General features: G+C 38.9%; 2 protein-coding genes across 5 annotated transcripts in view; one reads left to right on the top strand and one right to left on the bottom strand.

The window, feature by feature from the left end:
* The window catches only part of LOC109402379 (uncharacterized), a 489,342-nt gene that overhangs the window by 73,913 nt on the left and 401,424 nt on the right, over nucleotides 1-14,005 (bottom strand). The window lies entirely within an intron of this gene.
* The window catches only part of LOC109402397 (probable multidrug resistance-associated protein lethal(2)03659), a 110,749-nt gene that overhangs the window by 9,770 nt on the left and 86,974 nt on the right, over nucleotides 1-14,005 (top strand). Inside the window, exons 2-3 of the mRNA XM_029856758.2 lie at nucleotides 4,101-4,591; nucleotides 4,684-4,891. Coding sequence (XP_029712618.2) covers nucleotides 4,257-4,591; nucleotides 4,684-4,891 — 543 coding nt within the window. The 5' untranslated portion in view covers nucleotides 4,101-4,256. The remainder of the gene's footprint in view (nucleotides 1-4,100; nucleotides 4,592-4,683; nucleotides 4,892-14,005) is intronic.

The following is a 14,005-nucleotide window of genomic DNA, read 5'->3' as shown; positions in this document are numbered from 1 at the left end:
TACTTGCCTCACAATACATCAATTAATGCTATGACAGGCAAAGGAAGCCCTTCAAATAATAACTGTGGAAGTGCTCAAAGAACACTAAGTTGAGGCGAGGCAGGCCAAGTCCCAGTGGCGACGTAGAGCCATAAAGAAGAAGCCCCTTGAAACACTCCTGAAGCCCTCAGAAATCTCCTTGAAATACTTCTGAAGCTTAGAGGGCCTTAATGAATACTCTGAAATGTCTTGACACTCCCAGCACTCCTGAGACCAGCCAGATACTGCCCTGAAATATTACTGAGACTACCTGAAACTCTCCGAGACACTTTTGAAATCCATGTGGAACACCCTGATGTTCTCAAAACTTCCCTGGAACACCCCCTCTGGTGACCCCTTAGAAAATCACCTGAAATGCATTTATAAACCTTCTTAACCCATTTTAGGCTTCAATGAAACACCCTTGACACCCTCAAATCATCCTGAAATGCACACCACCACCCCTTCCCCCTGGAAAACTAAAAATTCTCAAAGTTCAACAACAAAAGCTTATCATATATCTAAAAGCCCAGCGTTGTCTGTCTGTCTGTCCGTAACGCTTTGAAATGTTTCACCATAGTTGTATCAAGTTTTTAAAAATTACGAGAACTTTCTGGATGTTTTTTTTTTTAAATTTCCAGAAATATAAAGAACAACCTTCTGGAATGTTCTGGAACATCAATATTCTAAAGATTTCAAGAACTTTCTTTAAGATGCTGATGATTCCAGAAAAAAGAAAAAGAACGTTCTAGAATTTCCTGGACGCTTCAAAAGGAGAAGAACCTTCTGCAGGATTATGGAACATCTTCTTCTTCTTCTTGACGTAACATCTCAACTGGGACAAAGCCTGCTTCTCAGCTATGAGCTTCTGTCTATGAGCTCTACCACAGTTATTAACTGAGAACTTCCTCTTCTAATGACTAGTTCTAAGTTGTTATTTTTTTTAGGAAAGAACTCTCTAGAATGTTCTCAATATCATCCCCATAAAATTTAGAAAACTTTATGGAAGTTAGGGAACAAGCAAAAAAGCAAAAAAAAAAAAAACCTTCTCAAATGTTCTGGAACATAAAAATCTATAAAAATTTCCAGAATTCTCCTGGCAGTTACTGAATGATTCAAAAGTAAAACAATCATCTGAAATAATCTGGAATATCACACTTACTCAAATACGTAAAACTTTCTGTAAGCTACTCAAATGAGAAGAACCTTATGGAATGTTCTTTTTATTTAATTTCGAGAACTTTCTGGAAGTTAATAATTGTTCAAGAAAGAACCTTTTGGGATTTTCTGGAACATAAAACTACATAGAATTTCGAGAAGTTTCTGAAGATTACTGTATGTTTAAAAAAGAAGAATAATATTCTACGGGTATGTTCTAGATCATCAAAAATCTTAAGATTCTAAGAACTTTCGAAAAGTTACTGGACGTTCCATAAACAAGACTAAGAACCTTTTGCAAACTTTTTAAATTTACGAAAAGTGAGGGTTTCAGAGGGTTTAAGACAGAGATAATCCGTGGAAATTTCAAAGAAGTTAAGGGGAGCTTCTAGGAAGTTATGGGTGGCATTAGGAATTTCAGAGGGTTCAAGAGGATTTTAAGGGACATTTCAGGTGATCTCAGAAGCATCCAGAAGGTTTTCAGAGACATTTCGAGAGGTTCCAGAAGGTTTTGAAAGTTAAGAGTGTCTCAGGGAGTTGCAGGAGTGTTTAGGGGTCTCAGATGTTCAGAGGATTTTTAGGAATGTTTTAGGGGTCTCAGGAGTGTTTCGTGGGCTCTAAGGAGGACTCAGGCGGGATGTCAGGGTCGTTTCAGGGAGATTTTCATGGAGTCTCAGGAGCATTTCTGGGGAATCAGCGGGTCTCAGAAGCGTTACACGGGACCTCAAGACCACTTAGGAAAATTTTAGAGGGTCTTGGGGTTTTTGGAGGTTTCATGGAAGTTTCAGGGGATTTTGACGGGTCTCTGGGTGTAAACATTGTGAAATATTTTTCAACATTATTGAACATGGAAACCACTCTAACTTCATCGAAAGAGGGAATCTTTCTCTGCATTCTGTCATAATTCTTCTCAGAACTGGCCTAATTTGTTTCAGGAGTCTGAGAGATTTCTTTTGAGGAATCACCAAGGGAATCTCTCGGGATTCTGAGAGAATTCTCCAACAGAAATCGAAGCATTCTGAGAGAATCCTTCTCAGGTTTCTAAGCGAATCCCTCTCGGGATTCTTAGAGATTCTGAGGAAATCCATTCCAAGATTTTGAGGGAATCTCTCTCCGGATTAGAGATAATCGCTCACGGGATATTGAGCGAATCCCTCTCTGGATTCTAAGCGAATCCCTCTCAGGAATTTGAGAGAATCCTTCTTAGGAATCTGAGAGAATCCTTCTCAGGATTCTGAGATAATCCTCCTCAGAATTTTGAGAGAATCCTTTATAAGATTCTGAGAGAATCCTTCTCAGGATTGTGAGAGAATCCTCAGGATTATGAGAGAATCCTTTTCAAGATTCTGGGAGAATTCTTCCCAAGATTCTAGGAGAATTCTTCTCAGGACTCTGGGAAAATTCTTCTCAGGATTCTGGGAGAATCCTTCTCAGGATTCTGGGAGAAACCTTCTCGGGATTCTGGGAGAAACCTCAGGATTCTGAGAGAAACCTTCTCAGGATTTTGGGAGAATCCTTCTTAGGATTCTGAGAGAATCCTTTTCAGGATTCTGAGAGAATCCTTTTTAGGATTCTGAGAGAATCCTTTTCAGGATTCAGAGAGAATCCTTTTCAGGATTCAGAGAGAATCCTTCTCAGGATTCAGAGAGAATCCTTCTCAGGATTCTGAGAGAATCCTTCTCAGGATTCTGAGAGAATCCTTCTCAGGATTCTGAGAGAATCCTTCTCAGGATTCTGAGAGAATCCTTCTCAGGATTCTGAGAGAATCCTTCTCAGGATTCTGAGAGAATCCTTCTCAGGATTCTGAGAGAATCCTTCTCAGGATTCTGAGAGAATCTTCTCAGGATTCTGAGAGAATCTTCTCAGGATTCTAAGAAAATGCTTCTCAGGATTCCAAGAAAATGCTTTTCAGGATTCTGAGAAAATCCTTCTCAGGATTCTGAGAGAATCCTTCTCAGGATTCTGAGAAAATCCTTCTCAGGATTCTGAGAAAATCCTTCTCAGAATCATTTTGAAAGGTTCTCTCAGAGGAGAAGGATTCTTTCAGAATCCTAACAGGGATTCTCTCAGAATCTTGTGAGAGATTCTCTGAAAACCCAGGAGAATCCCAAAAGAAATTCTCTTAGAATCCTGAGAGGGATTCTTTCAGAATCCTAACATAAGATTCTGAGAGACTCATCAGGATTGTGACAGAATTTTTCAAAATAATTCTGAAAGAATTCTACCCAGGATTCTGAGAGAATCTTCTTGAGGATTCTAAATGAATCCTTCTCAGGATTCTAAATGAATTCTTCTCAGGATTCTGAGAGAATCCTTCTCAGAATTCTGAGAGAATCCTTCTCAGGATTCTGAGCGAATGCTTCTCAGGATTCTGAGCGAATCCTTCTCAGGATTCTGAGCGAATCCTTCTCAGGATTCTGAGAAAATCCTTCTCAGGATTCTAAGAAAATGTTTCTCAGGATTCTGAGAAAATCCTTCTCAGGATTCTGAGAGAATCCTTCTCAGGATTCTGAGAGAAGCTTTCTCAGGATTCTGAGAGAATTCCTCTCAGGATTCTGAAAGAATCGCTTTTCGGTAGATTTCTTTGCGGTTGTTTTTTTTCATCTCAAATTCGAGGAAAATGTCAATTACACCTCGGTACATCTGGGCTTCTCAAATGACAATAAAACTCATCGTTTTGACAGCCTTCCTTGAAAAGTGTGACATCTGTTGATTTGTGGAGTTCTGTACAGACGGTTAAGAATAGTTTGTATTCGATGTCGAAGTAATTTCGTTCTCTTAACTATTGAACCAAAAATTTTAAATCTGTACCACAGCGCGGAGTAAAAATTCGCAAGCAGACATGCACTGGAGGCGTGTGCCACAGCCCAAAAAAATCATAAATTACCTCACAAGATAACGGTGAAAATCTTATTTCATTTCAGTGTTCTTTCTAGTTAGTGCATAACAAGCATCCAGAAAGTGTATAGAAATCCCAGCCAAAACCGGTGCTGCACAAAGGCACCCGATGAGCAGTTGTAGGCGATGCTACTATCCGTCGCCGTCATCGTCGCCGTCGTACCCCTAGTACACCCACCACAATGAATCCGACCCAGTACGGTAAGGATCCCGTCAGCATCCACGACCTACGGCGAGATGAGAACCCGGTTGGGCAGGCCAACCCCCTGTCGCGGTTCACCTTCTGGTGGCTGCGGGACCTCTTTCGCACCGGACTGGAACGGCCCATTGACGAGTCCGATATCTACGAACCGCTCTCGTCGCACCAGAGCGAACAGCTGACCTATCGGTTCGAGGACTGTTGGAAGCGGCAGCTGAAGCGAGATAAACCGAGCTTTTTGGCCGTCATTCGGGTGATTTACGGATGGACCATTCTGTCGAAGGGATTCCTGTATACGTCGGTGGATTCTTTTTCGAGGTAATTGGGCGTTGAGGACGCTACACAATTAGCTTTAAAAACTTAGCTATAAGCTTGAATGGATCTTTCATAAACATGAAATTCTTTTCCAGGATTTTCCAGCCCCTCTGTCTCGGAGGGTTGGTTTCGTACTTTGCCCCGGGGCAGACCACCATCGGCAAGGAGGCAGCCTACGGTTATGCGGCGGGGATTGTGCTTTGTTCGCTACTGCCGGTGATGATCTTCCATCATTACATTCTGTACATCTTTCAAATCGGCATGAAGATACGGGTGGCATGCTGTTCGCTGCTGTACAAGAAGGTAAGTCAATAGTAACTACTACTAAGGATAATAAATGCATAAATGACTTGGGCTTGTTGATTTAGGGCTTGTTTTGTATACATAGCTTTAGCTAGCGTTTGTCACAATCAGATCTACTTATCTATTCCTCAGTGCTAGGTTTAACAGGCACATAATCTACTCCCCAGAATAGTGTTCTCTGAGTACTTCCCTTCCATAGTTCTTAACTGAGAGCTTCAAATTCCAATTGATTAGTTTTGCATTTATTTATTATGTGATAAGCAAATACCGGCAGTCAAAGTTCCATTCATCATTCTAACCATTCACTGTAAAGTCCTACATGATTTACAGAACGTATTTTAGAAAACTTTTTCGTGGGATACTGAAATTGGAGCAGCTGCTGTTTGCTGGAATTCTTGAGGATTTTTTTTTTCAGAAGATTTCCTGGAAAAATGTATATAGAGTTTCAAAATTTTCAAATCCCTGTTGAGGTGCGCGGCAAAAATTCTTGTAAAATGTTACCAAAAGATTCTTTTGGGTCGAAGTCTCAAACTATCGTGTTAAAACTGAACTGTTTTGGGAACCACCAGTGGAACTTTGATATGTTGCTAGAAGAAATTTCCAGGGGGATTCCTATAAAAGTATCGAGTTAATGTTGAATACTTTCTGATATGTTATATTGGGAGAAACCATTTACTTACTTAATTCATAGTGGGATTTTTGTTGCAAATTCTGAAGATTTATTTGTTGATTTCTTGATTCTTCAAGAACTTCTGTGCGTTTCTTGGTGGTCATAATGAAATCACGATAGAAATTCAATAGATTTCGTAAAAATGCTTATTTTAGATTTTTTTTGGACTTTCAACAAAGTTTCAAATTTTTTCCTGTGAACACATGTTTTTTATAATTTTCGGATAAAATTACTGGAGCAAGAATAGAATAGTTACAAGCCGTAGTTGATTAACGTGTGAAATCCTTTAAAGGTAATTGTAAGGTGTATACCCTGAGCTTAATTTCTAGAACTCGGGATTCTGGGAAAATATTGTTCGATACATTGATCTTTGAAATCTCCATATAACATTATGTTTCTTCGCGTACTTTATCAATTACTATTACCTACTTACCCAGACGAACAACCTTTACTCAACGTCATGGTCCTACCCTAGGTGGGGACAAGTGGACGTAGAAAATTTAATCTAGAGATTTAGAAGTAGTCTTCTCATGAAATTACAGCGAATAGCTAGCAACTTTATTCATACCAATTCCTCAAGCTGTATATCATTTTTTGTCGCTCTTGCTGAAATTTTTAGTAGCAGAAATAAATAGTGCCTATATGAGTCGGAGGTTTCAACAGAGCTATATTTAACATTTGCATGCTAGTGATTGTACTTGCTTCAAAGCTTGTTTCCAGAACAAATTTTTGGTAAATTCCATGCAATCAACGAAGAACTATTGGGCGAATTCTTCAATAAAGTTGTCACGAAATTGCAGAATTTGAATTTACTTGACGATACTTTCAAGAAAATCGAAGGAAAACAGAGAAGAACTTCTATAATTTATCATAAGAAAAATGTGTAGAAATCAATTACTATGGACTGTATCGTTAATTATGAGTACCCCTTAAAATTGCTGTATTTCAAAATTTTTTATTTATTTTGTAAATTAAATTCAATTACATTGTTCATTGACCATCAGAAAAGCCCATGACATGATTGTATATTTAATTTTTCGGGGATCTTGCCACCTCTCGCACTTTCTTCTTGGTGTGCTTCATAAGGTTTTGGACAACCGTTCCGACGATGGTTTTGCATACGTTGACCCAGTTTTTCTTGAATTTTGTGACGTCCTCTGCTCCTCTATCCTTTTTCCGTAGTTTCTCTTTCATCAAAGTTAACTATTTCTCAATGGGTCTTATTTACGGGCAATTTAGAGGATTCATTGCCTTTTCCACAAATTGAACATTGTTTACTTCATACCTGCCAAAGGTGTCACGCGCATAGTGGCAGGATGCCAAATCCGGCCAAAGTAATGTGCTTTCAGATGAATGGTAGAATATGTTTCTGGAGACATTCCTTCCGGTATATTTCGACGTTCATACCTGGGACGGTGAAGAAAGGTGACGATTTCATACCACATTGACAAATTGCTTGCCTAACCAACACACTTCCCTTTTTTTTTCACAAAAAATCGATTTCTCCTAATTCGTAACATCCGTGCCATGCTTAACAGTGAAAATCTGTGCCCCTGGAAGTACCTTGTAGTCCAATTTGACATACGCTTCATCATCCATGAATATACACATGCAATTTTTGCTCAAAACATCGTCGTACAGCTTCCAAGCCTGAGTTTTCACATAATCCGCCAGAATTTGACTGCGTTTTGGACATTTCTGTTTTGGGTAGGTCTTCGGGGAATTACGCTCCTTGGCGCGTTGAACCATACCAACAGTCGTTTCACACTTTTTTGCGTAATCTCCAATGGATACCTCCTAGTTTCCTTCAACGATTTTGCAAGTTTTGCTGTCCAAATTTGACTTGGACGCACCTGTTTTTTGCCGCGTCCGGGTAAGTCTTTCAGTGTGTTATGCATACCGAATCGTTTGATAGCATTTTGGACAACAAAAACCCTAACACATTTAATTTTTGCTAATTTTCTTAGCTTTTTTTTTCTTAAGGGTTTTGGTCACCGTTGAGTTGTATATTTAGGGATTGTTGATTTTGTTCGGTGATTGCAACACACTAAAACACGATTTATAACGTTTCGGCCTACTGACTTTCAGCCATCATCAGATCTAAAATATATTTTCAAATAGTTACAATCTTAAAATTCATCTTACAATTTTCTTCACCCACTTGTATAAATCGATGTTCTTGCCACCAGTGTGGCTTTACTACTAAACCCCCCTTTTCACACATCTATCCATCTTCGTGTTGGTTCGGTTGCGTCACTCGGTTCGGTCTGCTCGTATGTGTTGAGAGTGTTCGTATTTTACCCACTAGACCGTTGTACGCTGAGTCGATCCCTCCACATTCGCGCTGCATGTTAACAATTTTGTCGTCACCGAACACTCTCAACACATACGAGCAGACCGAACCGAGTGACGCAACCGAACCAACACGAAGATGGATAGATGTGTGAAAAGGGGGGTTTAGTAGTAAAGCCACACTGGTGGCAAGAACATCGATTTATACAAGTGGGTGAAGAAAATTGTAAGATGAATTTTAAGATTGTAACTATTTGAAAATATATTTTAGATCTGATGATGGCTGAAAGTCAGTAGGCCGAAACGTTATAAATCGTGTTTTAGTGTGTTGCAATCACCGAACAAAATCAACAATCCCTAAATATAAATATATAATTTTCTTAGCGATGATCATTTTTCCTTGCAGTGCCTGGTCACAATCGATTTTCGCTTCTCCTCCGTAAACCCTCGCATTGTTCCACTTGAGGAAAAACTTTAACTTTTAATGAAGGTTATCGTTTGTTTACAACGTTAGCAACACATAGACACAAAGCAGTTAACAAAATAAGGCATAGTCTTTTTAATACAGAGCCTCAAAGGTGTACTCATAATTAACGATACAGTCCTTAGTTGCTAGTTGAGTTACTGGAGTGATAAATACTGTATTTTTATAGCATCTTTGAAGATGTTCTTTGGAAAAAATCTCAAGAGTGATAGAAATTATTGTAGACACTGTCATGCGAGACGAGTTCATGATGCAATTCCAGATAAAGTATTTTTTGATAAAATTGCAGTACACATTTTAACTAAAAAATAAATATTTATTGATTCCCTAGAGGCAATCTTATCGTAGCCCGGATCATTAAACCTTATTTAATATTTTTGAAAAAAATATATAGATTTTTACGCAAGAATACCTTTTTTGAGCCACTGTGGTTTTATTTCTAGAACTTAAGATTGATTAATAATATCAATTTTAAAGAGATTTGCAACTGCTTCACAGCTCCGCCCACTTAAATATTTTGCGAGGGGTGATTCAACAAATCGCTTTTAAATAAGTTACCGGGATTCAAAATTCATGAAAGTTTGATTCGAAATATGCAGTGCATGGGCACTAATGAGAAATTTCTATAACGAGAAGATGCTGGACCATACTAAGCTTTCTGCAATCATTGCAATTTTTTTCATATCCAACTAAAGGTATTCTTACTATTTTCCCGTTTATTGAAAAATATACTAGAGTAGGTATGTAGCTATTTTTCTATGTCGAAAAGTTAGTTGTGCTTTTTAGTTCATTGCAGCACCGCATTGCGATCGGAGGTGTCCGGCTATTTGGGTGAATGGGTCGTTTGGCCGAATGCCGTTTGACCGAATTATGATCAAAAGAATTCAGAGGGAATTTTTGACATTATAACTGCCAAAATGATCGTCAGAAGTACTTCCTTCTCCTCTCCTTTTCTTGGCGTAACGTCCTCACTGGGACAAAGCCTGCTTCTCAGCTTAGTGTTCTATGAGCACTTCCACAGTTATTAACTGAGAGCTTCCTCTGCCAATGACCATTTTGCATTCGTATATCGTGTGGCAGGCACGAAGATACTCTATGCCCAAGGAAGTCAAGGAAATTTCCTTTACGAAAAGATCCTGGACCGACCGGGAATCGAACCCGTCACCCTCAGCATGGTCATGCTGAATACCCGTGCGTTTACCGCCTCGGCTATATGGGCCCTACTTATTTTTATCAAATGCTGTTCTTTCTAGTTTTGCTATTCAAGGATTAGTTGGCGTTGAAATTTCCAATGTTTATCAATGATTTTTACTTCTTTGAATCACAGGCTATTCTTTCGAGTTATACTGATGCGGACATCAGTTGCATCTGCATGTTCACTTAACTTCATCAATCATTTTTTCGGCCAAACGGCATTCTACCAAATGGCATTCGATTATTAATGGCCCTTTTCACCAAATGGCGTTCGGCCAAATGACCCGGAATCGCGATCGTACTTCTGCTCGCTCATATTAATTTCAGTATTTTCACAACGTTTCTCCTTTATAAGTTGATTTTCGTAACTTTTTTTCATTGCTATTTTATTGAATAAGGCAGCATAAATTTATTACGTAACGCTAAAATCGACATTTTTTTATTCTCTCACCTTTCTGTAACGCTTGGCCATACTGTCCACCTCCCCTGAAGCGTTACGCCGCTTGTGAATGGCACCTTAATTATTATTTACTAGCTGTCCCGGCAAACTTTGTCTTGCCGTCTTGTGGTGGTTTGACAACTGTTGGGCTCATAATAGCACCGCACTCTAGATTGGTTTGATTTCGATCGTGTTGATTTTCTTCCCAGTTCATCAAAAATCAGTACTTTATCAATGTTCTTACTTTCTTAGTTGATTTTCGTAATTTTTTATACATATAAACACAGCCACCATGAATACGAATCGAACCGTGTAAGAATCATGTTGATCGGTTCACCCGTTCGTGAGTTTTGTTGCCTCAAAGGTACATCAAACTCATTTTTATATATATAGACTAGCTGTCCCGGCAAACTTTGTCTTGCCAAGCGGTGATGATTTGACCGTTGTTGAAGACATCGCAGCAACGCACTCTAGATTGATTTCATTCCAATCACGCCAAATTTCTTCCCGGCTGATGAGAAATCTGTATTTTTACATTTTTTATTCTTCTTGAATAATTTTCGTAACTTTTTATACATATAAACACAGCCACCATGAATACGAATCGAACCATGCAAGAGTCATGCTGATCGGTTCATCCGTTCGTGAGTTTTGTTGCCTCAAAGGCACATCAAACTCATGTTTATATATATAGATAGATAGATTATCACACTTTCATTATGCATTTTGAGTTCCAGGGGTTTTCAAGGGATTTCGAGGCGTTCCAGGGGTGTTCCATGGGATCTCGGGCAGTTTTGAGAGCTATCAGGGACATTCAAGAGTGTTTCAAGGGGTTTCAAACGGTTCAAAGGGGTTCCAGGAGTGCTTCAGAGGGGTTCAAGGGGGTTGCAGAGGCATACCAGGGAATTTCAGGCAGTTTTAGGGGATTACAGGAGTTTGCAGTGGCACCTAGGAGGTTTCTGAGGGTTCAAAGAGCATTCTATGGAAATTCCAGGAGTGTTTCAAGGGGTTTCATGAGGTTGCAAGAGATTACAGAGCTATCCAGGATGTTTCGAGCCAGGGTGTTAAAAGAGTCTCAGGGGGGGGGGGAGGTTGAGTGAGCTTCAGGGGCGTTTCGAAGGTGTTCCAGGGGGTTCCAGGGAATATCAAAGACATTCCAGGGAGTTTCAAGGGTATCCCAACAAGTTTCAAGAGGTTTTATGGGCGTTCCAGGGGTTCCAGGGTGTTCAGGAAGCCTCGAGCGCTTTCCAGGGTGTTTTAGTAGCGTTGCAGGGATTTTGGAAAGCTTCAGGGACGTTACAGGGATTCTAGGGGATTTCAGGGATTTCAGATTGCGCCAAGGATGTTTCACAGGAATTCAGAGGAGTTCCATTCGGGTTAAGGGGGTTTCCGGAGCATTTCAGGAGTTTTTAAACCTTGAGGACGCGCACTGTTATTAAAAGTACAACACTACCAAAACACCTCGCTCGTCGGGGTTCTGGGAGGTCTTATACAAAAAGGGCAATTTTTGTGACATAATTTGTGTACGCCAAACGTGTTGAAGTGCCATGAAAACCTCCTTCCTGAAAGCCCCTTCGAATCCCACGGAAACCCCTTAGAAAATGCCTAAATACAACATATAATTTTGTTATTCTCATCATAGATAAAGGGAAATGTCAATTCAAGGACCAGCAAGTTTATGAAACAAGGACCTGGGAGTTGCCTCATATCTCCAATCATAGTTCAAAGAATACTGTACGAAATAAGTAATGCGGTTGAAATTCCTGGGTGAATTTATGTTACGATTTTTTTCTGGGATTATTGCAAGAACTCTTTTTTGGAGTTCAGCAACAATCCCTCCATAAAAACCTCCAGGAATAGGACAGATCAGTTTAGTACTAGATTTGTAGTAATGAGCTGAATTTTAGTATGGTGAGAAGGTCAATTCTCAGTTTCTGCAATAAAATGGTGCAAAAAGCGTGGGTATTATAATTCCTTGCCTAATTTGATGCTGTTTGAGCAAAACTTTGGACAACAGTGTTGTTGTTTTCTCCATTTCTTGCAACATAAACAACATAGTTATCCAAAGTTTTGCTCAAACAGCATCAAATTAGGCAAGGAATCATAATACCCACGCTTTTTGCACCATTTTATTACAGAAACGGAGAATTGACCTTCTCACCATACTAAAATTCAGCTCATTACTACAAATCTAGTACTACACCGAACGTGCCCCATTCTTTAGGAATTTCCTTCGAGATTTTTATCTAGAATATTTTCAAGAAATTCTTGATCATATTCCTCCTGGAGTTTTATTTTCAGACATTCATCCGGCTTTTCTTTGAACAAATAATTCCTTAAGATTTCCTTCTTAAGATATTCTTGCAGGAAATTCTCCAGGGGTATCTACGGGTATTCATCTCGAAATTCCTCTAACGATTGCTTCAGAAATTGCTCTGTAAATTCCTCCAGGGTATTTCAGAAATGGAGGAAATCTTCTGGAAAATCTCAGGACATTCTTCTAGAAGTTCCTTCCCGGAAGTTTTCCAGAAGATCTTCAGATATTTCTCCTGGGGTTACATCATAAACTTCTCTTTGGATTTATTCTGATTCTTTCAGAAATTATTCCGGAGAACTTTTAAGAATTCCTATAAAGATTCATCCAGGAATTCTTTTAGAAATCACATTAGGCTTTACTTTTATTAAAGAATTCCTTCAGTTCTTTTGACAGTAAACTTTGCACAAATTTCTTCTTGGAATATCCTGATATATCTCCAGGGATGTTTTTGGAAATTTCATCAGAAAACCCTTTTAGAGTTCTTCTAGTATTTATTAAATGTAATTTCATAAAATACTTCTGAAAATCCATGGGGAATATCTGAAAGAATTCCTGGAGGAATCTCGGAAAGCCGCAAAAAAATCCAAAAAGAAACCTTCTAGAGATTTCTTCAATCACCCCTGACAAAAATTCCAAGAGAAACTTTAAAGCATTTCCACAGGAACTGCTGAGAAAATTTTGAAAAAAAAAACCTAGATAATTTTTTTGAAAAACAAAAAATCTATAGAATTTTTTTTTAAGAAATCCCTTGCCAACATTAATGACGACATTTCCGAAGAAATCCTTGCAGGAGCTTTTTTAAATAAATCTTCTGTCTAGCTCCTGTCCCTGTAGATATTCTTTTAAAAATCCCTTGATATATTTGAAAGAATCAAAAGAAAATTCCTGAAGGAATTTTACAGGCATTTGCTACTCTTGGTGGAACTCCTATATCAGAATATTATAACATATTTAGGAAAATTCCATTACCAAAATACATGGGGGATATTCTGAAACTATTCCCGGAGGAATGCGATTTCGTATTTTTTTTTAAAGAATCCGTGGAAGAATGGAGAAGCACTTTAACTTCTGTAATGATTCCTAGATCTAATGAGAAATTTCCAAAGGAATGTCTGTCGAGTTTCTAGGAATTATTTCTGAAGAAATTTTAGAATTTCTTAACGCAGGGGGTTTCAGACTTTTTGTCTTGCGGTGCATTTTTTGAAAACAAATTTCTACGCGGTGCACTTGTTTAAAAACATGAAATTAAATGGAATTTAAAGTTTGTATTAATGTACTATACGGGCCCATATAGCCGAGGCGGTGAACGCACGGGTATTCAGCATGACCATGCTGAGGGTGACGGGTTCGATTCCCGGTCGGTCCAGGATCTTTTCGTAAAGGAAATTTCCTTGACTTCCTTGGGCATAGAGTATCTTCGTGCCTGCCACACGATATACGCATGCAAAATGGTCATTGGCAGAGGAAGCTCTCAGTTAATAACTGTGGAAGTGCTCATAGAACACTAAGCTGAGAAGCAGGCTTTGTCCTAATGAGGACGTTACGCCAAGAAGAAAGAAAAGGTTAATGTATTATTCGACATTTCGACATTCGGTATTTTTTTTTCGTACGCCGAAATGATGTTGATATTGATTTGTAATTCTTAGAAATATTTGGACTTGACCCAAACCAGGGCCTGATTTTAGGGGAAATTCGTGTCTGGTCGTCAAATTAATAGC

Source organism: Aedes albopictus, chromosome 1 (genome assembly GCF_035046485.1).
Source record: "Aedes albopictus strain Foshan chromosome 1, AalbF5, whole genome shotgun sequence".
Classification (NCBI taxonomy): domain Eukaryota; kingdom Metazoa; phylum Arthropoda; class Insecta; order Diptera; family Culicidae; genus Aedes; species Aedes albopictus.
Note: the sequence above shows the minus strand (reverse complement) of the source record. Positions and strands in the feature narration are given on the sequence as shown.